The sequence below is a fragment of the Chaetodon auriga genome, chromosome 17 (genome assembly GCF_051107435.1).
Source record: "Chaetodon auriga isolate fChaAug3 chromosome 17, fChaAug3.hap1, whole genome shotgun sequence".
Classification (NCBI taxonomy): Eukaryota; Metazoa; Chordata; class Actinopteri; order Chaetodontiformes; family Chaetodontidae; genus Chaetodon; species Chaetodon auriga.
The window spans coordinates 14,676,178-14,703,782 of NC_135090.1; the positions used below are offsets into that span (position 1 = coordinate 14,676,178).

The 27,605-nt window shown below is 41.8% G+C and overlaps 1 protein-coding gene across 5 annotated transcripts in view; it reads right to left on the reverse strand.

The window, feature by feature from the left end:
- The window catches only part of LOC143335403 (CUB and sushi domain-containing protein 3-like), a 318,991-nt gene that overhangs the window by 26,549 nt on the left and 264,837 nt on the right, over nucleotides 1–27,605 (reverse strand). For 3 of the 5 annotated variants that reach the window (XM_076754808.1, XM_076754805.1, XM_076754804.1), the window contains exons 36-56: nucleotides 27,421–27,516; nucleotides 27,042–27,245; nucleotides 26,606–26,730; nucleotides 26,002–26,098; nucleotides 23,762–23,866; nucleotides 23,548–23,666; nucleotides 22,906–22,975; nucleotides 22,257–22,373; nucleotides 21,761–21,970; nucleotides 20,468–20,656; nucleotides 19,598–19,775; nucleotides 16,282–16,427; nucleotides 11,786–11,866; nucleotides 11,309–11,422; nucleotides 10,995–11,183; nucleotides 10,560–10,718; nucleotides 7,642–7,830; nucleotides 5,903–6,088; nucleotides 5,285–5,479; nucleotides 3,745–3,918; nucleotides 1,960–2,133 (exon numbers count right to left, since the gene is read on the reverse strand). In XM_076754808.1, coding sequence (XP_076610923.1) covers nucleotides 1,960–2,133; nucleotides 3,745–3,918; nucleotides 5,285–5,479; nucleotides 5,903–6,088; nucleotides 7,642–7,830; nucleotides 10,560–10,718; nucleotides 10,995–11,183; nucleotides 11,309–11,422; nucleotides 11,786–11,866; nucleotides 16,282–16,427; nucleotides 19,598–19,775; nucleotides 20,468–20,656; nucleotides 21,761–21,970; nucleotides 22,257–22,373; nucleotides 22,906–22,975; nucleotides 23,548–23,666; nucleotides 23,762–23,866; nucleotides 26,002–26,098; nucleotides 26,606–26,730; nucleotides 27,042–27,245; nucleotides 27,421–27,516 — 3,117 coding nt within the window. The remainder of the gene's footprint in view (nucleotides 1–1,959; nucleotides 2,134–3,744; nucleotides 3,919–5,284; nucleotides 5,480–5,902; nucleotides 6,089–7,641; nucleotides 7,831–10,559; nucleotides 10,719–10,994; nucleotides 11,184–11,308; nucleotides 11,423–11,785; nucleotides 11,867–16,281; nucleotides 16,428–19,597; nucleotides 19,776–20,467; nucleotides 20,657–21,760; nucleotides 21,971–22,256; nucleotides 22,374–22,905; nucleotides 22,976–23,547; nucleotides 23,667–23,761; nucleotides 23,867–26,001; nucleotides 26,099–26,605; nucleotides 26,731–27,041; nucleotides 27,246–27,420; nucleotides 27,517–27,605) is intronic. The other 2 variants (XM_076754807.1, XM_076754806.1) reach the window with 1 other exon arrangement.

Sequence of the window (27,605 nt, forward strand, 5' to 3'; positions counted from 1 at the left end):
TTCGCTGGGGCTACTTAGAAGTTTGTGTGGGTCCCTTGTCCTCATTGTGCTGACGACAGTGTTTTGATGTTTGTGTGAACAGACAGGTTACAGCTCCTGCCAGGCCCTCTCTCATCTGCCTCTCAAGCTCTCCCTCTTTAAATTTACTGCTTTACAGGGAGGAGAGGAGAGAGGAGAGAGGAGAGAGGAGGTTGACGAAATTAAAAGAAAATAAGACAGACACAGACTAGGTGGGTGGAAAAGTGAACTGGGAAGAGGAGAAAACCAAAGCACAGAGCAGAAGAGAGGGCTCTTGAAGGGGAGAAGACAAGAGAAAAGAGGAAAAGAACAGCTGAGGTGAGGAGAGCAGAGGGAGGAGGCGCGAGACAAGCAAAAGCCAAGAAGCCAAGGTCTTTTTTTTCACATGATCAGTGATAATCAGAAGTTTGTTTGCTTGCCTTAGATACAAATTTATCTGACACTGTCAGCATGCCCTACAGCTACACACACACAGACGCACGCACACACACACACACACACACACACACACACACACACACACACACCATTGTCTCATCATCATTCTGTGTTTGTGTCTCTAAACAAGAGCCTCTCATCTCCATAATTACAGTATAATTTGGCTGTAAAATGATTTCCCTCAATAACTCCTGCATGAATAACCCCAATAAAAGCAGCACAGCCCAGAAACACCAGATACACAGATGGATACACACACTACCCTAACACACATACATACACACAGACAAACTATCTGATCTGAAGTCCCTGCATTTAATGTTTCTTTTTGTTTTAAGGGTTTGAGTCAGAAATAATTTCATAGAAGAAATAAACTCCCTTTCATGCCCCTGTTACTCCAGAGATGTAGACAGTGCATCACCACCTCCGTCTTTTAAACATGGCTCTAATTTCGTGAACAAACAGGCTGTCTCTTTCGGGAAAAGGCATCTGTATAATTGGCTCGAGATGGCGCTCATCATCACCACTTCAAGTGTGCCCAGTCGCTGTCTGAAAACATTCAGGACGCTCACAGCAAGTGACCAATTTTAGAAGATTTTCACAGAAGCCTGGACACGTCAGAGACTTCTATTTTATCCTCAAGCCCATTTATTTATCTCTTCCAGACCACACTGGCAGCTGGGCCCTCAGGCTCTTTATATAAGACTGCTGGTGTGAATCTGCAGAACCTCAGGACTATTTGGGTGAATTCATCAAGAAAGGGATATTTCTCAAAATACAAACCTTACGCCGGCTTTACTCAGCATGGAGCCACTGTTGCCCAAAAGGTTTATCCTAAATGATTTTATTTCCCTTTTTTAATTTGGACTTTTCCACCCTTGAATGAAATTTGACTGGGATTTATCAGCTCGACCAGACAACCTCTCTTATTGGAGACCTCGGTGCTCTTTTCATAAACAGCGTTAAAGGTAGCTACACTGTTGTGACTGAACATGTAAGGCTCACATGTTTCTGATTATACAAAATCTCCCCCCTAACATAACTGCATTATTTAAAGATGAGCTAGATGACATCCCATACCAGGTCTATGTGAAAGGATTTCAATTTCTCTATTTAGTATCCAGCAAACAGTGGAATGTATGAAAACATGACATTCGAGCTTCCTCTCGATACACTTTGACCTCAAACATTTGAGTGCAATTTCTCTTTATCCTCTGCATGCATGCACAGACGAACAGAAAGTCAGAGACAAGTCTTGATTGCAGGTGATGTTTTCCCTCCACGTTTTCATCATAGACAGGAGTTTGTGTTACAAACGCACGCACTGTCTATTAGACCATGTATCTGAATAATAAACCTTTCATTCGACTGAAAATCAGCAGATGTAACTTGAGATAAGAGATGTGTTTGCAGAGCTAACACAGGGTTTGGGTCATCCTGCTTCCAGTTAGTTAAGGTGAGTCTTTGGTTGGAGATACAGGTGTGCTTGTGTGTTTTCCTTACATATACAGATGGGCAGCTGTCCAGACCACTGGTTGTCTTGAAGACAGATTCGAACCGATGAGCCTATCAGTCGAAAGCCGGGCAGACACTGATACACGACGGTATCACGGTATCCAAAGTTCTCCCCTATCACCTGGCCATTCACAATGCCTTCTGGGATTCCACAGTGACCGGCTGAAAGATGCAGACGGAGACAGATCATGGGTAACGGTGTCATGGAACTCTGAAATGCTGCTTTAGACACACTCTTAAAACCTAGTCTCTCCATATTAACTGTAGCTCTAACACAGACCAGTGGACATAATGTAAATCCTGCACTAACCTTGGATTTGTAATTTCCCTTTCATTTTTAAATGCAGTTTCCTGTTCCACCGTGGGTCTTTTCATTTGCTTGCTTTTACTTACTTTTGTCTGGACCAGGAGAGCGCTTGCTGTCCTGCAGATACGCGAATATTTCAAAATAATACTACACCTTCCAGTCTTCTTGTACTCATGAGATGCGTTCTCTGGGTTATTTTCAGGGATACAAAGACAGTATCAGCAAAACCGTAACATTTTAATCAGGCCTGGGAGTTTTAAACAAACCCCGAGGGTTGATCATCACCTTGGCTTAGGAGATAGTTTGTTGCCTCGATGTGGGACATTAAATTTTTAAACATCTGCTGAAACCTTTTGCAAGCGTGTAAAAGCAGGCAATTGCAGCTTGAAACCTGTTTTATCCTTTATATGAGAAATGTGACTTTGAGCAGACACCCACCATGAAACATCAAAGTAGGAGCACAACAAGTACTCTATCTTCACAAAATATCAGTAGCTCTGTCTTAAATTGGCTCACCTGTTTACAGTGAGGGCTCAGATGGTCAGTTGCACCCCTACAACATTTTCACAGCTGTGCCTCTGTTCTTTGCAATGCCTTCAAAAGCATCTAAATCTGGAATGAAGATGTCTCACGGACAAAACAGGAACTGTGGCCTTTTCACTCCCTGATCAGATTTATTCCCAGAGGTCTGATTGATGCACAGTGCTAATGCAAGGTGCAGAAATCTGGCAACACATTCTGGAAGAGAAGTCTATCCATATATTTATTACATACTTTTAAACATCTTGATATGTTTAAAGATTGACCAATAAAAGAATAATTATGCAAAAGTAACTGTACTGGCTTACATTTTAAATAAGCAAAGCAAGTACAGTTAAGCCAGTTTTGTTTTGAAGGATAATAAGAAAAGTTATTGAATAAAAATGCTGTTTATAGCACTTTTTTAGAGCTGAGTTTATTTACTTTTTGACAGAATGATGCCTCCTCATCAGTCTAGGTTAAGTTTCATTGAACTTCTCCTTTATAAATTGCATCTCATATCCCCCTCAGCCTGTGAAGTATTCTGGGAAGCGATGTTTCTGCTGAGGCTTCATGGAGAAGTGACAGCACCGTGTCATAACATCTGTTACCTCTGGCTGGCACACTGACAGAAGAAAGTAGCTACTTTTTCTGGCTTATTTATATATATATATATAAATAAAACATCCAAACTCAATGCACAGCAGAAGCTTGCTCGTGATAGTCTTGTGAGGTGGACAAGGGCAGAGAGAAGCAGCTGTGCTGTGCAGCCAGACAAGAGGTAGCTGTCCTCATTAGACTGACTGGAAAAATCACATCCTAGAAACTCCCTTTCTAATGGTCGATGTCAACATGCAGTAAATGGCAGAAAACGACACACAGCGTCTAGATATACTGTAATGCATCCCGCACGTGTGAATACATTAGTAGCTCTAGTAGTTCTATACCTAAACATCGTGTTTCCGTTCCACTCCAAAGCCCTGATGACAGGCACTCTCTGACAGCTGACCCCACCAGCATGAAGCCGCCATCGCACGTAAAGATGGCTGTAGCACCAAATGTTGTCTGAGTACCAATTTTCTTCCCATTGGGTGGAGATGGCAGCTCACCGCAGGAAATAACTGAAACACACAGGCAGACACAGGCAATTTAAAAGCAGTTGTGCACCAATTTAGCGCCAAGTTAATTTGAGTATTTGGTAGAGCTCATTGGTTTCAGTAAGGAATGCGAGCAAGGCAGGCAGGCTGTTCATCACACAAATATGGTGCCAATATTGTTTTTTTGTCCCCCTCCTCTCAAAATTGACCGGTGAAGAAAATAACAATAAATTTCGAAATGTCACCGAATTCTTTAAAGAAGAATAACATTGATTCAAAATGTCAAGGAAGCCCCAGAAGAAAAATAACAGATGAGAAAAAATGTCAAGGCCACTCTTTCAGGTTCCAGCATGGATGGCAACAACAAAATGATTTCCATGCACAATAACTCAGTCATCGTTAGATTTCAGAAAATTAGCAGACATAAACATCAAAATTAAATTAACACGAAACAACTAGAAAACAGATCATTTGAAATGACAAGGTCGTACACCCAAGTACTGTTTGTGTACAAGCCAGAGACTGTTATTTGCGTTCGCATCCTTAAGTAAGCTCTGTTTTGGTCCTCAGTGACTTCAGCTGTCAGCAAGCGAGCTGCTCCTCACAACATGTTAACGTCAAGCATTTTTTCAGACTGCTAATTGCCACACTGTTTATGTTTACATGTTTGTGATGGTAGCTGTTAGTTTCTACATCCAACGATTCAATTCCATTTTTTTTACTAATTTCTTTCCTCACAACCGTAATCCAGAGTGTTCATACTACAAATATCAAAGGTGCTGTCGGGCTGCCTGACGTCATTTCTTGTTGTCATGGCTGACAACCTTGCAAACTTAATATTTAACAAGTGTATAAAACGCAGAGGACACTTGGTTTGCCTTTAGATGAGAAGATTCTGACCATTCTCATGTTTGTCAGAAAAATATGAAGCTCCAGCTAGCAGCCACTTAGCTTAGCTTAGCATAAAGACTGGGAATCAGCTAGCTCGGATCTGTCCAAAGGTGACAAAATCTGTCTGCCAGCACCTCTAAGGCTCAATAACTATTTTTTTTTGATACTTTACATGTTTTATGAGTACAGAAACTGAAGTATAAAAACAACTACTTGCAATTTCACAGGGAGTTATGTGCTTGACGATTTTTGCCCGTTATTGCTCAGAGCGCATATAACCCCTATTTTCTATTAAATGTATGCAAGAGTAAATGACACCCATGATTATCTACAGTCAATGGTAAGTATGTGTAGACACAAGAAGTTGAAAAAAGCATGACTGAAGCGTTAGGATCTGACACAATTATGTGCGGACATATTCAAACATGTACAATGGCTATCATCATGTTGTTTTTCAGGTGCAGTGGTCATTGAATGATCGTGCATCTTTGTTACTCACTCTGGCAGTGGGGTCTCTCGTTTCTCCAGCTCCACATGCCATTGGATAAGCACTGGATGTGGGCGGGACCTAATCTGTAGTATCCCGGGTCGCAGGTGAACACGATGCGCGTTCTGTATTCGTAGTGTGAGCCATTGACGATCCTCCAGCGGCCGTGCTCTAAAGAAAACGACCCGATGCTGGGACATACCACCACTGCAGAGACAGATGGAGCGTGAAGAGGAAACAAAGCCTCACTAAGTTTGTTTACATTTATAAAAGCACAATTACCATTTTTAAATAGTGTCAGTTAATAATTAGCTCGCTGAGATTGGGGCCAAGCCACCGTAAAATATCTCACAGATGCATCATAATGACTCATTTTTAATAACAATGTCCCCGTCCAAAATGCCTGCCACTCTTAGTGGTAATTACATGTTTCTTTCAAACTAGTATATCTGTCTTACTCAGTAAAAGATGACTATTGCATAAACAATCAAGCATTTCATATTTTTTGTTGAAAACCTCACTGAAGTCTAATACAGTCATAGACCTTAAATCTGTGACTTTATAATTAACTCTGTCCAAATTAGTAACACAAGCAGATCAAAATCCCACTGAAATCTATGTGTCACCAACCAGAACATCGTGGTATCTTATTGTGGTTGCTCCATGTTCCATCCGGCTGACAGATGGCTGACGTCAGCTCTTTACTGGACAGTCTGTACCCATCGTTACAGAAATAGGAAACTCTTGTTCCGACGGAGTAGTCAGCTGTTAAAACGCCGCCGTTTATGGGAGCTTTGGGTGCCCCGCATGAGACAGCTAGGGGAGGACAGATTCACACTGGTTAAGAAGACAACATGCAAACAGACGCCCACAAAAGTCCCTATGCGCACTTACGTCTGTCAGACAGGGAGGTTTGATGTGTACTTTCTTTGAAATGTGTCTGGGGACTTAAAGCCTGAGCAGTGTATTGTAAATTTGTAAATGCGATCACCTATTTTCTTCAATGACGCTATCAAACTAAAAATATACAATCAAGAGCCGCTTGATCTCTGGTTCCAATCACATCTAACACAATACATCCATCTTGCTGGAACTGCTGCTCCACAGTCCAGAGTGGTTTTAAATAGACTGGTTTGTAGCGCACCACACCGTGTAATTACACAGTGTCGACAGTCTGCTATACATCCTTCATTTGACTTTCTATCAATAACAGCCACGAGCTGTGCCTTCCTTTTGTTATTTGATGTGTGGGATTAGACAACTGGAGGCACAACATAAACATCTAATCACGTCTTTGTAGAACACATGGTAGCGTATTCTGAAAATACAGATATTAAGAGACAGAAAGAGGAAGAAAAGGCACTTGTGTGAAAATGAAGTTGTTTTTTATGTTTCATTTTCTTTACCAAATGGGTATCAATTTTATGGGGCATTCACTGTAAGCCCCTTCACATGAACAATGCATCTGGCATTTTACTCACTTAGATGTTATAGCATAGTTCTACATCGTGATAACTCGATAAGTGATTCAGAGGGGGAGCGAGAGAAAAGGTACGGGAATGATAAAGCAAGTTAAATTCATGACTGCTTCTTCATTGGTCTACACCACAAAATGTTGTCTACTCCAGAGCAAAAGAATGATGCTGCATTCAGGTGGATTCAGGCAATGGGAAAAACAAAAAGTCCTATTGTTTAGAAAGAGTTATTAATTATTAGATGTATCATAAGCCGAATTATTCATTATTATTCATTTGTAGCTTCTTGTTGTCAAGATCACCTCGGTTTTCTCCTTGACAGAGCTATGTAACATCGAGTTGTAAGTTCTGTCGATGCCTTTGCCAGCCTGAAATCGGTTTGCCGTCTACCATCTGCCTGAATCCATGTGAAGGCAGCAGAAAGTGTATTTAAAAGAAGAGAAAAAAGGGTCTGAGGGTTTTATAACATGGATAAACTTAGCTGTTTTCTACCACAAACCTACATCTGTTTAGGCAATTCTATCAGTGCTAGCTACATTAGTTAGCAAACTGATTTAGCTTAGCTGATTTAGCTAAAATTCATTTAGCTCAATTAGCGCTCAACTGCATTCAAAATAATGATAAGTCAGCGTTACAGCTAGCTAGTCTGTGAATAATTGTTGAGCTCTTCTTTAATCCATTTATTAGGTTTCATAAAGATCAGCATCAAAGCTAGCTAGCTAGCTTGTAGATCTACCAAATTATAGCTTTACAAACTACAATTTTCAGTGTTTTTTCCTCAGGCGTACACTTATTAACACACTTTCCAAGCTTATATTTTGAACCGAATCCGGAAATGTTTTGTATACTAATAAACATTGCATATGGAAGATACAGACACATAAACAAGCACACCTTGACACGCAGGTACAGGCGAGTCCCACGAGTGGTAGCCGAGTGACGTGCGGCGGCAGGTCGCTGTGGCGTTGCCTATGAGACGGTAACCACGGTCGCAAGCCCAGCGCACCACGCTGTTAACATGGCCGCCGCTCTGAGAGGAGATGGAGCCATGGAGCGGTGAGTCTGGCGTTGAACAGTACAGGGCTGGAGTGAAGGAAACAAGAGTAAACTGAGAGTAAACATCAAGATAGCAGCAGTAATCTGACATATCACAGCTTTAGTATTTTTACTGCTATACAGTACTACTATAGAACCATACCAGATGTACAGTACTGTCGCTTAATCTACCAGACCAGGAAGAAGGTTTGTGCCTTCACATCAATGCAGAGATTAACACAGATTATATGTCTGCATGCAGGTGAACACAATATTATCACCATTAACAGTACTGTAATCAAACTCTTGCTTTCAAGGTTTAATGTGATGTGATAATTTCCTAAAACGTCCTTTAATATGAGTCACTACTGTATTTCATTTACACAATAAGAGGTCCAGCTAAAATCAAAAAATGGCAAATGCATCATGTTTGCAAGTAAATGATATTTTCTGAATACAATTGTGACTTTGATTGTGTATTTTAAACAGTGCTATTAGAGGCATGAGTGCAATACCTCAAAACACCTGTAGGCCTAATATCAATGGCCATAGTAGTGATTATACCTTCGCAGCACGTCTTAAAAGTCAAGCATTTCAGCCAATTAGGACCCATCTGACAAACCGACGGATGCTAAATAAATAATTCTCTGTCTGCGAAGCTTTTGGATCGAACAATCAATGAGCAGAGTTACAGTAGACGTCAGACACTATCGGATACGCTGCCCACAAAGTCATCAATGGCTGCTTTATGCAATTCTATGAAATATTCTTACACCACGAATCATTAATCCTTTACTCCGCTCAATACTGGCAGCTGCATGGAAAGCAAGAGGGAATCCTGCTGCAACAACCTGGCAACATGTTCGGCACTATCTATATTTCTAAATCTGTTATTCCTAGATTATTAATATGCTGTAGTCTCTGTCTGTCTGTATCTGTGGCAGTAGATATAGGTCCTCATACAGAGATAAGTCAGCAGTAACAGTTTCATTATGTTATTCCGCTCCAGCATATAAAGATTACCCAAGACTGGGTCCATTTAGATGCTGACTTGGGCTAGTTGCCTCATCTATAACTCTCTAAATTGGACATCTTAACTGGCCTTAAATATTAGTGATTAGCCTGTCCCTCTCATCTGCCACTATCCCAGTATCATCTGTGTGGCTGGTTTATGAACCAAAATGGCCCAACACCACTTAAGAGTTAAGTAAGAGCTCCTTTTACTGCATTTTCCTTGCGTTGAAAATACAGAATCAGTGTCAGCAATGTTTTGCACAGTTTGTCAGTGATTTCTAATTAAAGCCCTCTGACACAGTGTATTTCTAAAAGCATTAAAAGTTTAAAGTTGATGGGCACGGAGAGGGCTGCTATCACTGAAGCAGCATGCAAGCAAAGCTGCTGTCTGAGCGGCTCTCATTAAGTCCAATCCAGGCGCTTTCGCCGATAGAATTTCTAAAATTGATAGTATTAAACAGCTGATTTCGGTCTCACGAGGACTTTTTCTAATGAACTACAAACCTATCTTGTTTTAACGACAAAGTTTCCTCTTAAAGTAAATTTTCATGACTTAATAATAAGAAAACTTTCATTATGATGTGAGAGTCAAATTTTTAGTAACAGGTTTTATTAAGGTGCACATATGCACCATTAACTTGTTGCTTATTAGCATACATATTAGAAACATATTGTCTCTTTATTAGTAACTACAAAGCACATATTAATGCCTTGTTCTGCATGAGCATAATCTGCATAATAACCCTAACCCCCAGAATAATGCATTATAGGTGCTTTATAAGGATGAATAAAGAGCTAATATGCTACTAAAAAGCATGCTAATAACCAACCAGTTAATGCTCAACATGTGCACCTTATGAAGTGTTACCAAACTTTATCTTTGTAATTAAAAAATGATCACATTTAGTTTTCTCACAGTGGTGGCAGGAGTACGTTGTCATTTACCGGCCTGATCGCACAAGTGAAGAAAGAAGCATTACTGAAGTTGAACCATGATATTAGCAGACTTATAATATGTTTTTAACAATCGTTGCAAATGCTCACATTAATCACAGCTTACAAAGAAGGTTACTGGGTGTGAGAGTCCAGGGAGGCTTTTCTGTTATTACTGAGCGTATAATTCATCATACAGAACAGTGGTGTTTTAAAGGTTAAAGAAGCAGCCTCCTGACTGCACGGTGTGGAGTGAAATAGCAAACTAAACAGGTAATACCGTCTCCTCCCCCTTAACTGTCAAAATATGCCCTTGAATGAAGCGCACAAGCCTCATTACCCAAGTGCTTAATGCCCAACAGTCTTAGGTTATACTCAGCAGGCGCAGGTGCAGGACTGTCTGAATGTAAAGATTGCTGTAAAGCAGCACCTGTGCTCATTAAGCTTTCCTTGAATGATAAAAGTTAAGTACAAACCCATGATGCAATACGGTAAATTGCTTTAAGAGACAGACAGAAGTGAGGTAGAAAAATAAGCTGGAGAAGAAGAAATGGAGATGAAGTTAATGATACTGTAAATACTTTTTCCGTCCTCCACTTTCTCACATATTCCCTGTTCTCACCGTAAAATCCTAAAATGAGAAACTTCCTCTATTTTTGCACATGCTGAACAAATTATGATCTATATCTTGACACAACTTAGAAGCTGAACAACTCCTCCAAGTGCGCTTACTCAGAATGACCCTCTGCCTTTCTGTCTGCCTCTGTCTACCTTATTTCCATGCATTATGGTAATATAAAGTAGTAGTAAAATAAAGTTGGGATACATACTTTGGTACTCACCAACATAGCGAATTTTGAAGCCTTTCTTGTTTGTGCCATGGTCTGAAGACCAGCGGACCAGGAACTGGTGACCAGTGGTTGTGAGGTTAAAGGGTGTTGGCAGGTCGCCGCTCAGTGTTGCCAGAGTGGGACTGTTGGCTGTTGGACCTGAGAGAGATCATGACAAAGTGAGAGGGAAAGGGAGAGACACAGAAAGAGACAAGAAGAACAAATGAGACACAACAAATAAACTATTTTGGAACTTGACATTCTGAGGGTTTTGTGTCCAGTTTTCCCATAGCCATCAAGTTTCATTTAACACCTTTACACCATTCAGAAAGGCAGCGTGTCTGGGTGTGTGTGATTCTAACAAATGCTGCGCTCATTAGCTGAATTCTTACCACACTGTATGTCAGTGTTGTGCTTTCCAGTGTGTTTTATTACCATCAAAAATCTCCAGTACGTCAAACTCTCTCTCAGTGTGGAAACCTTCAAAGGTAATGGTGACGTTGTATCCCTTCTCTACAGTCACGCTCCAAGAGCACATTTGGAGGTTAGGGTAGCTTTCTGGCCAACCGGGGCTCAGGATGACACCTGACGAGTCATACCGCACATCATGCGCAGGGCATTGGACTATGGAGAGAAAATCAAAGGAGGTAAATGGTTACATTTTGTTAGATTTGTTGTATTGGCAGCTTCATGAATTTTTCAAATATCAATAAAAACATTAAATTGCTACTGCAGTGACAAACACCCACCTTGGCACATTGGAGGTGGTGCATCCATCTGTAGTCTTTCTCCAAGGCGACATGTTAGAATCTCACTGCCAACCAATGAGAATCCAGGATGGCATCTGTACCTGATGATGTCACCTGGACACACAAGATCAGTATGTATGAACAAAGTGAGTAAGCACAGTAAAATCATTACACATGAATGCATCAGTAATAATAATTTAACAATATAATATATAATGGCACATCACTGAGTGCACTGACAAGACAAAATTATATCATACAAATATAAAACACAAAAATCTGAATTTACATTAAGTGTCACATGTCTCTATTCGCTGTGGACACTAAATGAGTATCAGATATCGAAAAGCGTGACATCCTTTATAGAGAAGATGATATTTGTTCTCGTGTTAGGAGCTGGAAAGTTAAAAGCCTCAAGTTTGCTTCCTCCATCAAATTGACATGTCCAGAGGCACTGCAGGCAGACAGATAACTCACCTATCTCCAGCTCTCCGTCTTCCATCAGCATGTCAGCATTGGGCACTTCTGGAGGAGGCTGGCAAATCCTTAATTGGTAGGCTAGGAGAACAGACACAGCAGAGGAGAGCAGAGAGGACAAAGAGAGGGACATTATATAAGAACGTGTGAGAGGAAAATCTGGTCGGTAAACCCAACCTGGGTTGTTGAAGACAGGGAAAAATCTCACAACTTTTTTGGTGTGAATGCTTTATAGGTACACTGTGCTGGATTTTCCTGCAAAACAATGTACGACTTACACAAAAGCAATCCCTCTTAATCACCACTTATGACCCACTAGAAGTGTGTGGCAGTATATTTATCTGCCCTCTATCTGGATTTTCCTATTTTCTTCTTATTTTGCTGTGTTCAGGATGTTTCTGGGCTCTAACCTTTGGGCAGTGGGTGTGGAGCCCCCAGCCAATGGCAGCACACAGATGAAGTCAGGAGTTTACAAACAGGTTGTGACAAAGGTGACATAAAGATTCACAGTGCAAGTGTAGTCACGAAATCTAAGAAAATTCGAACAACTGGGACATTTGACATATGACAATTTCCCCTTAGAGCTAAGACTAGATCCTGGGAAAGATAAAAGTTATTCACAAAGCGTCTTAGTCCTTAAGAGAGCTCCGAAGGTGAAAAAATGTTAGGAGTTGGGAGGAGGACTTTTAAGAGGCTTAAGAGTTTCTTAAGCAGAGGAGAAAATGGTGGAAAGAGAAAGAGGAAGGAGAAATATTGTCCAAAGGCTGAATGACAGTGAGTTAATGAAACACTACAGATTACATCATGCAGGGATAACGTTTGTGGTCGATCTCATTCGAGATGCGCTCACATCTCCCACCCAACGCAATGACGCTACAACGCCAGAAATGAAAGTTATCATAACACGAAGATATGTGGCAGCTGGAAAAATGCAGCAGTGCAGCAGTGATGACCTGGTCTGTCGCAGCCCTCCATCAGCAGAGTGATCACACAAACAATTAGGGCGCTTTCACAGCCTCACGTTGAGGCGCAGTTCATCTCATTTCCACTGGGTGTCCGCGTCTTGCGGCCTCACAAAAGGGCATTCATTGTATTTTGTTGTGCAGGTAGGAGCCGGCAGTTAGCTTAGTTAGCTTGGCTTTTTCCATTACAACAAATATAACATTCTTAAAATAGTAGTTTGCAGTGTAAGTACCAGCAGGACAGGAGGGGCTGAGTTTGAATTTTGCGTCTACAAACAGTAACCAACAATTCCTGCGTAGTGCACCTTTAAATGTAACCCGCTGGTTCACCTGCATTATGTGTAACCTTCCAGCTGTCTGCGCCTGCAACACCTGCCCCAAGAGTTGTGGTGAGAAATCTTAAGAAAACAAAATGGAGACACAGTCTGTTTTCTCTCCACCTTATTTAATCTTGGTTGTTTCAGTTTAGCTTCACTTCTTAAGTTCAGGTGGTCAGGTCAGCAAAGCATAGAATCAAAAAGCAGATCAGCCACACAGATACAGCAACGCCTTGACTCATAAAAAGGAACTGACTTCACAGCGACTGAGCTGAAGGCTGTAATCAATATTACTGCATGAGCATAGATCACTCCCTAACAGAGGGTGAGAGAGAGAGAGAGAGAGAATACAGACAGACACAGACAGAGAGAGAGGGGAGGACTATGGGTGAGAGAGGGAGGAAGGGCTGAGAGCTATAAGTCAGGATGAAATTGACTATGAAAATGAGACCTGCCAATAGTATCTGCTGCTCTCATGCATATCAAAGCCCTATGGTGTGTGTGTGCATGTGTGTGTGTGTGTGTGTGTGTGTGCATCTGTTTGCGCGTGTGCAGCTCTGTCTATGCCTGTGCGTGAGAAGAGAGGTTCACTGTGAGCAGTCATTGATCTCGCTAAGCTCCAAGACCATTTTTTATAGCTGCTTCCACATTCATGTCACATCAGCTTTCTTGGCCTCGCGTCCATGACAACATTATCCACCACTGTACGCCGCTCGCCCGGAAGCACTGACATTCAGAACCTTGACCCAGAGATAAACAAATAGAAGGACAATGACATAGATAAACATCCCCAAACAGTGGATTGATGCTTCCTTTGGGGTTTCTGTGGCATTTCAGAGCAAAACTGCACTTTCGCAGCTGTTTCAGATGCAAACTGTGACATTCTGGATTTAAGTTGCGTCACTGAAGGACACTGAAGAAGAAACTTTGTCCCTTAATGGGACAAGTTTCTGCTGAAAGAATGGTGCCTATTGTTCTTTTATTTATGAGCCAAAAATTTAAGTAATCGCCACAGTCATCTAATCGGGTGTCCTCCTCGCTCGCTCCCCCTCATGGCTTCCTACCTTCCTCTTGCTCATGCCTGTTTTTCCCCGTTTTCTTCTTCTACTGTCTCATAAAGCAGGAGAGACAAAGTAATGCTAACAACCAGTGCCATGCATGTCATCCCCTCTCGCTCATATCCATCTCCCCCTGTCACTCTCCGCTGTACATCCTCCAACAAAGCAGAAATTGAAACTAAACTTGAATCCATCAGATGGTAGCGATACTGTGCAAGTGTGACAGCTGACAGTTAAAACCTGCCGACAGAAATTCATTAACAGCGTGACATCTGTCTGAAAAAGGAGAGCCTGTACACGGCTCGACATGTTTTCATTAAAGAGCGTTGAGCAGAAACATGACGGCGAGGGCGGGAAATATACATCTATATGCATTTCTGTGTGTGCGTGTGTGTGTGTGTGTGTGTGGGGGGGGGGGGGTTAGACAAGGAATGACAAACTGTTGTGAAGGGTACATACAGCTAGACTCATTAGAAGCCATTCTGTCAAATCCAAATCCAAAAAGGTAACTTTCAAGGAACTTAACGATTCTGACGAGGATGAGGAAAATAAGCAGCATTGCTTTATTGTCTGATGAAAACCTTGCATTGCATTGCCAAAACCCCAATGCATGCACTTTTCAGCCGCTGTTTTAATAAATTGAGTTTATGTGGTCAACGCATAAAGGATTATGTAATTCTTCAAACCGTCAAGTCAAAGACTGATGTAAAAACATGATCATTTGACTTAAATGCATTCACATGACTGTAGATGGATACAGACAAAAAAAAGACGGGTGAAAAGTGTCTAAAGACTGTTTGCAGGCAGACAGGCGGAACAAGAAAACAGACGATTAGGGAGGTTTTTCCATCTTAAATGGTGGTTGAAAACAAAAGGAAATCTAAGTGCACTGAAGGACCACAGCAAAATACTGAAATGAAATGAAAAACTGAACGGCACAGACAGCTTTGACATGGACAAAGAGCAGCTCAGGACCAGCAAAATACAATCTCCACGAGTCTGTGGAGGGAAGGTGACTGTAAGCTACTGGGACAAACAGAGACTTATTAATGCACAAACCTTCATGAGGACATCAGATTCAATTTGTCCTTTTTTAATGATGAATTAATGGCACGACTATGGCACCAATTATAACAACATTCTTTAAAAGTAATTAGAAAATCAAAAAGTTCGCTTTTTCTTCAGAATGTGTCGTGTTTTTCCCGTGTGGATGAAAGTTAAAGCCATTAAAGTGTTCTGTCTCAATCTGATAGCAATCCCTGAGAAGGAAGGAAATTATAACTGGAGGTAAACAATGACAAGACAAGCCGTGCTCACACGCAGGTTAATTTGAAAGACTAATGAACTTCTCAGTGAAGGTTGCTGATATTTTTAACAAAGCAAACACGTGTGAAGCCACTTTCCTTCCAACAACCGCAAAGATGCTGCACACTTCCACAAGACAAGATGGTGCTGGATGCAAGAAACCACACCCACGCACTTACAGCCAATCCAACACTCAGCTGGTCATCGTCACTCAGACCTTCGACAGCAAACCGACTTTTCCCTCCAACGTGACACAAGAGCGCCAGCATCACACACCAAAATGAATCACCCATCGCAGACTTTGTCTAAGTACTGTATGATTCATTTGCAACCCCAACTGCTGTCATTTAGATGAACTGGATATACACGCAGCAGCAGTACAACTCACAGATGGCTTCATATTGATAAAAGTAATGAAATGCTGACCAAAGTCCAAAGTGGGCAATAACTTTAAAGTGGACCTTTCTGCAGACAACACCATGAAAACTATCAATAGCGCCATCGTGACTGATACATCATTACTGTGGCAGGCTGTGACAAAGACGGCGGCTTCAGTCAGAGAGCAAAAAGTTCTGGTGGAAGACCAAACTTCATGAGTCAGAAGGAGTCAAAGGAAGCAGGACTGAGTGGATCGTAATGAGGGTGAAGCTGAAGAGACTGTAACACAAGAACGCCAACACTGCAGCTACAGCTAATGAGAGCATCGTATTCTTACCACTGTACCACAAAGCAGAGAAAGCAGGTAATGAGAGGGGCATTTTTAACCAAACAAACACACTCGAGGGCCATTCACAGTTACTGTATATACATTCACATGATCTCGAGCTCAATTGACGATGCTGTGACTGTCTTACCATGGTAGCTTAGGACAAAGAAGCCGGCTCCAGAGAAGTCAGAGTGGAACTTGATAAGGATGATGTTGGAGGTTGAGTAGACAGACTCCAAAGCTGTGTTTCCACTAAACTGGCCAATCTGAGGAGAAGACTGGTCTGGGCCGTCCCTGCAGGGAAACAAACACAAACACACACACACACACACACACACACACACACACACACACACACACACACACACACACACACAGAGTTTGTGTTACAAAGCGGGTACTTAGAGTCTAAAGACCCATAAAGGAACGGACTTTCTTTATAGAACAATGGGAGAGAAAAGTGAAGCTAAAACATAATTTGAATAAGTTATTACAGTCATCTCTGACAGTAAATGGCTATTTGTAACCAGGAAATGGTTTCTCCCAGGCTAGAAACAAAGACGAGACTTGATGATGTTTATGAGACAAAACGTGGGGCTGCTCCATTGACTGCGAATGGAGTCGGACATTGTGTGACAAAGCGCCGGCGCCCAGAGTGATTGTGCCACGGGCTCATCTTTCCTCTAAAACCAATCCAAACGGCAATGTCACAAAGCTCATTTCGGTATAAAACCACCACAAACTCTGATTCAAGTTCGCTTACGAACTTCCCTTTTGTCTCTTGATAACAACACAGTTTAAAGGCCCGTCTCTCTCACTCTCGCTTTGGGATGCTGAAGTTCATAAATATTGATCGAGCTGTCGTCAGACCGTAAGAATAACAAATGTGAATCCTGTTGTGGACTTGGCTTTAGTTTGGCCACTATTATCAGCCTGGCATTCATGAAAAGTTACACAATTACCACAGAAGGCAGACATGAAGTTATCTGTCAACTGGAGGGTCGGGCTGTGTGTGGAATGTCGTGAGCATATTTCATCTTTAATGCCAGACCCACCAGCTGTCAGTCTGGAACTAACCAATAGCGGGGTCATTATCAGTGATTAAGAAGTATCATCATGAAGTTAAATGAAATGATTATTTCCCGCTGTTAAGTGTTTTTGGATGAGGCCAATTATACCTGTCAGGTTATGCAAGGAATCATCCTCTTCTCGGATTCACGTTGAGAGCTTCGGAGTCATCGGAGTCGTTTCATTCATTGCTTTCCATCGCTAATTATTGCTGATGCTCACACTCTGACATTTACGAATACGTTAGGACAACATGTGGAGTACACAGAAGGCTTTCATGTGTGAGGGAGCACAATACAAGGCAACATCTGTGACATATATGATAGCTCTTAGGGTGAAGTCCTGTAGTAAGCCTCCCAGTATGAGACCAATTAGCAGACTAACTGACTGTCAGGTTGGCTGGCTCTGGGCTGTGGAGACCGCTGTGAAAATCGCACCTTTGCCACTGACACTGTGCTCTCGACAGGAAACCAACTTTTGCGGCTGTGTGACTGAGATTGTGAGCTTTTTGTGTGTTGGTGCGTGTGCTAGTTCAGCAGTTTGTTCACTTCTCCAGCTGACAGCAGGGTCGGGAACCTGCTGTGCGACCAATTCATAGAATTCACGGAGTCGGCTGTGGGTGGACGGCGCACGGCTCTACAGCATTGTGATGTTTGCTGCGGGAAAGGCAGGTTGCATGTTGCAGTGATGAGCTACATCTATACACTAAAGACATCTGTACGCTGAACAAACCACCTCCCAATGCTGTTGAAGAAAACAAGCTGTTGTGCTTTCAGTGAATAAAAAGCTGTGATGTGCAGATAAAGAGAAACAGGACTTCAAGTGTCAGAGTGTGTGTGGATGCACAACAAGATGCACAACATTGGTTTGGAGGATACAAGCAATCTGAAGATGTCATCTTGGGCTCTTGTGAAAGTTTTCACTATTTTCTGACATTTTATAGAGTGAAAGATGAATCCGTCGACGATGAAAGCTCATTCGTGACCTCGGAAATTAGCTCGTTAGCTGTTGTTGGAGTGACTGCGTTTCATCTTCAGTGTGACAGTCATGCTTAACCATTCAGACTGTTGGTAGGAAATGGGTTAGGAGACATGAGGCGATGCATTTAGCAGTGAACTCTCACTTTTTTATTTTCATTAGAAATAAATTAGAAGCTCCTAAAGTTTTCCCAAAGGTAAGCTACACTTAACTGGCAAATAGTGGTAGCTGTCATTGTAACTGACCTCAGGTCACATAATGGGATCATTCATTCTGGCAGAGAATAAGAGGACTGTCTTTACCTTACGATGTCCAATTTCTTGGCGTACCTGTCTTTCTCTAGAGGAAGGAAACTATCAAAGTAATTATTTGATACAGTCAGTGTTGGACCCTTGTGGGTCATCCAGGTTCTTGTCGGGGAATGGCACATCGTGTTGCCAGACTTTCTCAGTAGATAACACCATTTTTAGTTCTAATCATTTTCAGAGTTTCCTGCAGGCTGCGGAAACAGCCAGACCTGGAAATCTGAAGGGTTGACAGTGCTTACATCATGACAGGCTAACAGAAGTACAAGACAGACATTTGGTCCGTCTGTGTTGGTCTAAAAATACATAATTTGCAAGGGAACGTATCAACAGCACACAATGCCTTACCCTGCTGTTGTTGTGTTCTCCCTGTCGAGCCCTGCCTCTCCATGTCTGAATGCCAGGCGATGTTCCTAAACTGTTGATGGTGCACATTGCTGTCTATTTCTAGGAGACAGGCTTTATCTATAGAGAAGGGGCAGCAACATGGCAACCATAGAAATAGATTGTGCTGTCTCTTTGTGGCTCTGCTGCCACCTTGTACCTGAAGATGATGAAACATGGCGTCCGAGCATCATTTAAACACCTGCATTGACAAAATGTCGACTGTTGCCAATGGCTGCTCTGCACAAAGAGAATATTGAGGAGAGAAGTCAAGGCTGGGCAGGCAGGGGGAGAAAGATGGATTGTATTTAACATATGAGACCAACATGAGGAACAGGGGCTCATGGGTATAGAGGGACGGGTAAAACATGTCAAGAAGGAAATTATGTCAGAGGAACTTTATATTCAAGGAGAGACGTCTGTAGTCATAGTAACCCTTGCAGGAATTTAGCCAATTAGTGGCCAGATTCGAAAAGATGTGAAGGAGCGTGACATCCTGTGCGACAGAAAGTGAGGGTGTGTGAGTGTTTTTGTGTGTGTGTGTGTGTGACACAAATTTGCCAGATATGTGGTGCAAATGACATGGCTATTCAGTCCAATGTAAGGAGACCGTGTCTGAAAGAAATGGCTCTTGATGAAGTGGGAAAACACAGGTGGCACATAATGAGGATCACCAGCGTCCGTTAAGAAGTAAAGATACAAAATACAAGAAATTAAAATCACACCTACCAGACGGTAATGTAGTCATATATGGGCTCAGTGCTCAGTACGGTGAAATTGATGTAAATCCCGTGTCCAGGAGGAACTCTAACACTCCACACGCAGTCCTGGAAGTTGGGGTATTCCTCGGGGTGACCAGGAGAGTAAATGGTTCCATTTAACGACGTGATGTTACCGCCACAGAGAGCTGTGAGACAGAATATTAACAGAATTACCCTTAATAAATTACAAGCAAATTAGTTTTACCATTGTGAAGCTTTAGTAATTGTCTGGATGGCTGAGAGAGGACATGTCTCTATCAGTCATATAATGACCACTGGATAACACCTTAATACCTTTAATAAATTGTCATTACAGTTTTATTCCAGGTCTGCGGGTATTCCTCGGGAGTGTCAGCGCTGCGGCTGAGATATTTACATTTTTCTAAATGACTATCCTTGAATAAGTGTTAATGCTCTAAAGCCTTAATATGAAAAAAAAAGAAAAAAAAGAATAATAATTGGATTACTGTGCAGCTACTTGTCATTAAGGTGCAATAATTTCATTTACCAGCATAATTTCACTGCTGGGAAGGAACAATAACAATAGTAATCATAACAATAAGAGCAATTCTCAATTATCTTATTTTTTCCACTTTGCTCTCAGTGCAACAAATCAACTATACAACAATCAACAATAGCAATATGTAGGAAAATACTTGGATATGAATTAAAATAATGAATACATTAAACAGCTACAGCCGTATATCATAACCTAATGATAGAATAACACTTCAACAGGGTCGAGAACGCAACAACACGAAACATCAGTGCTGAAATGCTCGAACAGACACAGTCATCCTGAAACAGTAACATGTCCACCGATGACCTTCCTTAGTACCTTCACATCGCGGCAGTGGGTGATTCCAGTTCCTGCTGATTCCATGCAAACACGTGAGGGAAGCCTCTCCAATCAGAGAATAGCCAGGCAGACATTCAAAGGACACCGTCATGCCAACGCTGAAATCTGTGCCGATCACGATGCCGTTCCGAAACGGCCGAGGGTCCGGGCAGCTCTGGAGCTGGTAGGCTTGAGAGACAATAAGACAGATTAGTCAATGAAATAGTGAGTCAGTACAAGCAATCCAGTAGATAGTCCAGGTAGGAAAAACATCAAAACGTGGATTTAACAAATTAAAATCAATCAAACCAAGCAGTAAAAACACAACAAAGATGGTTAAGGCACAATTAATAACAACAGATTATGGCATTAGTCTTTACTGACTCATGCTACAAAATAAATTGAGCTCAATGGACTTCACTCGGCACTGGACTACTCTGAATACGTTAAATTATCTTTCCCTCCTTGTTTAAAAGCTTTTTGTCAGAACTGATTTTTCATGCAGAACTCAAAACATTAATTCATAATTCCTCTGGCGTGTTTAGGATGAAGACCGACTGCGATTTGCAGCCAAAGTGAAATATGAACTGCTGCAGAGAAACTCAAAAAATAACAGCTGCAGACTTACAGATATAAATTAAGATTACTAAATTTTTGACAAGGGTATCATGCACCACTGAAGCTCGTGCTTGTGCTTTTGATGGTTGCCAAAACACTCTCAAATGAAATCTGACAGTCTGCCATTTAAACGTTTTAGTCACAGTGACTTTTCACAGCCAAAGTTACAGGAGTCAGTGTTTCGCATGACTGAGCAGAGACACGTGACTGAGAAAGACAAACATTAGCAGCAATAATAGCCCTGTTTTAAAACACTTTGGCAGCGCTCCTGTCATGAGATAAAAGGTATTATTCATCAGCCACTGTAATTTGCACGTTAATGGAATTAGCTGTAACAAACGAGGCTATCTACAAGATTTACCATAATAAATATAAAACTGCTCAAAACCTTTTCGGCGTCAGACAGAACAAATCTAAAACTGTCACTGAGATTAATCCAAAAAAGAGGACTTCCATGCAATATTTTGGCAACTGCTTCAGAGGTCAAGAAACATTTCTTATCATTGATAGAATGTCGATAATTTTGTTGATGGCCGCTCCTGAAAAAAAAAACCAAAACACCACATTGACACCTGTTGCTGTTTTCAGAAAAGGCACAGTCAGATGTCTGCCCTCGCTTCCTTTTCTGAGCAAATGATCACTGCACACAAGATACTGCAGAGGAGCAATATTTACCTTGATATGTGATGTGGAACCCTGGTTTGTTTTGTGAATAGTCGCTGTGGAAGAAGAAGCTGGTCTGGTGGGTGGTGCTGAACAGCGGCTTGGGGATGACTGGACCGCTGAACCGGTCGATGACCGAGCCCGTCTCCATCGTTCCACTGCGGATCTCTAAGTAATCGTGGATCGCCTCAGTGGAGAAGTTCAGAAACTGCAGATGGATACCTGTGGAAGAATACATCGCTTTTGACATTCACAGCAATCAGCAAAGCTTGACGGGCAGAGAGGCTGGCAATAAAAGCATCTGTAGACGCTTCATCTGCAGCCTCTCGTCGACAATGTGGATAAAGGCCACCGACGCTGAGTGAGCGGGCGAGCTAGTAATTGAATAAATCAATCAACGGATAACGCAGATATATGAAGAATGAGGCAGAGAGAGACGAAGCACAGATGCACAAACAGGTGGAGAGAGAAGCACACATGCTGTTTCAAAGTTGACGGTGTTTCTTACCAAAGCCGACAGGTAAGTTGACCGTCCATGTGCAGTCTAATCCACTCGGGTAGTTGCCGGGGTAACCGGGACTTAGAATCACTCCACTTACATCTGTCATAGACCCACCACACTGAGCTGCACGCACACACACACACACACACACACACAGAAGAAAAGGGACACAGTCACTCAGTGTTGAAAGCGACACATCAAAAGCTGATGTCACTGAGAGCAGCGGACATACCGGCCGGACACTTCTTCTACATTCAGCCCGACCTTTCGCATCATTTTTGAAGTAAACATAAATATTCCATCTTTAATGAACACCCTTCGTTAATAAATTACCATTGTGCGAGCAGATGTGTGCGTCCTCTTGCTGGCCTCGGTGCGTGCTGGTGATCTGGCACACTGTGCATGTTTATGGTGGAGTGTGACTTAGCTTTGCATCAGTTTAACAGCTTAAACGTATTCTGCACAGAATACTAAATAATCAGCTCATCACAGACCCATAAATTGATCAAACGGCTTATTTTCCAGAGAGTCAGGGGAGGCGATGGAGACTGCTTGCATCATTTCTGCAGCACTGAAGTTTTGCACGCATCATGGTATATCCAGGCTGGATTGCATGTGTGTGTGAGTGTGTGTGCATATATGTATATACACCTACCAAGACACAGTGGCACAGGGTAGTTCCATCTTCTCACTGGTCCAGGCATGCAGGTGATATGGGCATTACCCTAAAAAATGCAAAAGCAACCACAATCATCAAACAATTGGGAAATCAGTGCAGATAACCTTTAGATAATTTGCTTTAAAAGTACTCTTTTATCTACTCAACAATAATATTCATACTTTATAATAACAACTGAAGCTGTGCCGTATATTAAGCAGGGAGGAGGCAAACCTCTATTAGGGCTGTATACTGCACAGAAATTGGGCAGACCACACCAGAGACATACATTATTCAGGAGTTGTGCAAACCACACCAGAGTTGTATGTTTAGTAAGAGCTGGGAAAACCACCCGAGAGCGGGGTTTCCTTCTGATTCGCACTTTAAATAGTTCTTGGTTTGTGCAGCCAGGGGATAAAAAGAGTGAACTGCGGCACATCAGACAAGCTGAGCATCCTTTAATGATTTCACATACATATCTGGCAGTCAGTTTGCATTAAACAACTGCCACCTGTAGTGCATGTGTATATTCTGTGTATCAGGGACGACTGTCCTCCAACTCCTGTCAGTCCCTCAGAAGTTAGTCTCAGCTGGTGCAGAAAGACAAACAGTACAAAGACATGGAGGCGTCACTTTTACCTGAAGAGAGTATCCTTGTTCACATGAGAACTGCACGACGTCTCCCACCATAAATCTGTCTCCTTGCCGTATTCCGTAACTTGGAGTCTGAGGCTCTGGACATGACTCCAGACCGATAGCTGATGAGAAATATAAAATAAAGCTTCAGTCACCACTGTGTGTATAGATATATATAGCATATACTGCAAAGCTGCATACGAGACAAATTTGTTACCTGTATATTCCAGGTGAAAACCAGCAGCTGAGACACTAATATCAGAGCTGAAGCTGAGATAGAGGTTGTTAGATGTACTATTCAGGAGAGGGGGGATGGTGGTGCCTGAGAGCAGGGAGAGAAGAAGACAGCAACAGAGGACCACAATCACATTTTTTCGTTTTTCATCTGAGGCTTGAAAGCAAATGATCTTAGTTATCTGACAGCAAAGGAAACAACAAAGGCCTCCCAAACCTACATTTTCACTTTTTTTTGTTTGTGAAGTGTTCTCCAAGGAGGGAGAGGGGAATTACTTTTATATGAGACATCTGTTTTATTTGAAACCACTTTTAAAATGTTGGCTTGACCTACTTAGCGTGGCAAGGCGAAGTACAAAGTGAAAAACGGCACAACACCACTGAAAGCAAAGCTGGTGCAACAGCGTAATTCTGTCAGGGCTCTTCACAACAACAGAATGGATGAGGCACTTTAATGTAAAGGAATATTAACCAACTCTCATCTCTGGCCAGTGAGCGGTGAGCAAAGCCCTGTTATGAGCTGCATGTTGTTTTTTGTTCAGTGGCAGGTGTGTCAGCGAACATATCAAAGTTACAGGGACATTCCTCTGAATGAACAGTGAATGAGGCCAGTGGATGTTACTGGTTGCTTGTTGTGAGGGGAATTAATTAGCAGCATTTCTGAACAGTCTGCCGCCCCCCTGCTGGTCGCCTTCGCATCACAGAGAAAATCTCATTCATTAACATAACGGAAAATAAAAAATGATTTTTCCTTAATAATAAATGATGAATGATGATGAAAAATGAACCGCATGGATTTAACCATAACAGTTGTTTTTCGTAGTATGACAGCATTAATTAACAGTTGCAGTCAACCTGTATTCAAAAAATTTTTTTTATCATCGCCCGGCATGTATTTACTCATTCATGACTTTTCAAATGGAAATATGCCACTGTCATGGTCATTTTATTCATCGGTCCTCATCTGGTTCGTCATAAAGATGTCAAGCTCTTCCATACATTATTCAACACAACTAGCAGATCATCAGAAGACTTTGCCTCCCTACAAGTGGCGTTATCACCCTCAGAAGATGCTGACTCCCCCTATGGACAGCCGCTCGATTACACAAGGGAGTCTTGAATATGAGTTCAAAGGAAACGATGAGAGGAGAAAATGTAGCTTAATGTTTTATCAGCGAAATATATGAGATATGTTTTCACATAAAACACAAACAAATTGATAACGTTTTACTTTTCAGTTTCAGTTTTTGGACATTATCTGCATAAGACAAGCTACACTGTAAAAAATGGTGGTATTGCATGTGAGCAGCTGTTGTGTGTGTGTGGATTGAAAGATTTTACCACAAAAGACAGATCACTGACTGTGATGAAGAACAATAAAACAAAGCAGTAAAATTACTTTTTCATACTATTAGGCCTGATCATAAAAATAAATCCATTTAAAACTTGCAATTACAGTTTATGCCTCTTTTTATGAGTGATTTATTCTTGTTAATCAGTTTTAAATATCACACATACCGTAATTACCGTGAGTTAAATGGGGCTGGAAAGAATCTTTTCTTCCCATTAAAAGTTAAAGGTATAGCTTGTGACATTGTGCAGCAGGTTTTGGAAGCATTGAGAAATGTGAATAATTGTTTGGGAATGAATGTGTTTAACACATCATGTCACAGGATACTTAAAGAATATCTATTCCTAGTGGAGTATTAGAGTGTAAGAGGATCAATTCGCTACGCCACAAGAAAATTATCATATGTCTTTCAAGTAATCGGAGAAAAATAAGCAGGTGTCAGTGGGTGTGTTGCTCAGCTCCTGCTGGGAGACCAGTTTAGCTCTAACTGCACTCTTAGTGGGGGGCCACATGGGCAGCAGCTTGTATGCACCAAACATCATGACAACAAGTAACGTTTGTTTGGTTTCATGCATTTAATTGTCAAGCTACAGTTGCTGTGATTCGGCTACAAGACAGTTCTTATTCCTTATTTTGTTATGGAGAGAATGAATTTTTGGAACTACGACTATCAAATTGTCACAGTTGAACCACATTTGTAGTTAAAAATAACTATATGCTATAATACAATGAAACAACTATTATTTTATTTTTTTGTAAGTGCAATTTATCTCACACTTAATCACATTGCTAAATCACAATTTGGCATGAATGGTCACGATATGTGTAACTTTTTGAGTAACACTTTCACAAATCCTGAAAAAACTGTTTACCAGAGTAGCTGCCCAGTCTTGGTGCGTGGTTGTCGGCACCGTCGTAAAAATCCAAAGAGTCCCAGTTATGCTCAGTGGCGAAACTCACAACTTGTATCTGGAGAGACAGATAAAGAGGAAGCGAAAGACAGAATTTGTTCTTGTTAGCTTTCGTTTAAGTGTCTTCAATGAAAGCACCTCAGTTGTTGTTTGGCTGCATCTGGTGGTCAACACATTAGCTCATTCTGCGCTATTAATACCAGAAATATTCACTTCTGTCAGATCACATACAAGGACATGTCATGAATAAGTCATGCACATGTGATATGTTTGTAAAATGTAAAAAGAAACGAAATGCTGTGTCACATATTTGTAACAGACTCCATTTTGCGTCAGAGGCACCTTTGCCTTTACTTGTCCGTGAGAGCGGTTTAGCTTACATGCAATCAGGCATTATCTCTCACGATTAGATACTATCTAGTTATCTCTGGATGGTCCCTCTCTCACAAACCATCCATCCATTCATCCTCCTAATAATATCTTATCTTCTTTGACATCCTGCCTGCTCAGCTTTTAAGCCAATGATACATAGGTCAGCCAGGAAGCAGCGTGTGCTGAGCAGTACCTGTATTCCAGCCCCTTCTGGAACAGAGACCTTCCACACACAGTTCTGGTTGTTGTCGTAGGGCTCTGGGTATCCAGGAGACAGGATGGTCCCACGACGAGAGGTCAACACACCCCCGCAGGGAACTGAGTGAGGGCAGAGAGGAGAGAGAAGCAGAGGTTAAAACAACAATTTGTCTGAAAGTACCAGAAAAAGAGAAAGTCGGTTGTTCTATCCAGTCCCCTGCAGAGGAGGACAGCAAAGAGGCTGCGGTCCTGGGCAACAGCCCGGCCATAGATATGTTTAGGGTCACATTCAAATGCTTCTTGAGTTTGAATTTGTTTTTATTTCCTAGTGGAGAGTCCATTGTGTGGCTGATAATGCATCTTATCGTGTTAAGGCATTCTGAATGGGAAAAAAAGTCCGTCCTCTGCTTCATTTCTGGATTCATACTCACCTATGCATGTTGGCAGGGTGTCATTCCATTGTGCCAGGTTGTCTGGTACGCTCTCACACCGTATGGCAGTGGAGCCGTGCAGAACGTAACCAGGGTTGCACTCGAACTGCACCAAGGAGGCCACTGCAAAGTCATTACCGAGACGCTTCCCGAAGCGCGGCTCAGGGACTGAACTGCACTGGGTGGAGCTGGTCCTCGGTACAGCTGCAGAAATAAGAGAGGCCACAATCATTGAAATATGTTCATTTCAATGGGAATACCAACTTTGAAAAATGCCATTTTAAGGATTCTGGCTCTACTAATTTTGGAAAAAGCATACCAGTACTATTACTGGTTAAAACTTGAAAATAAAAACTTTGGCTACTTGTGATTGGCTGACCTTGGTAGACGAAGTGAAATCCTTTGGCAGTTTCTGGTCCCACTGTGGTAAACTTGATCGTGATCTGGTTTCCCGTACTCAAAGGGAGAGACTCACCTAGAGACAGAGTCAAAGAGAGACGAGATCAGAGATAAGGACATCGTGTTTATCCATTAATCTTCCCATCCATGAATTTATCCACATAT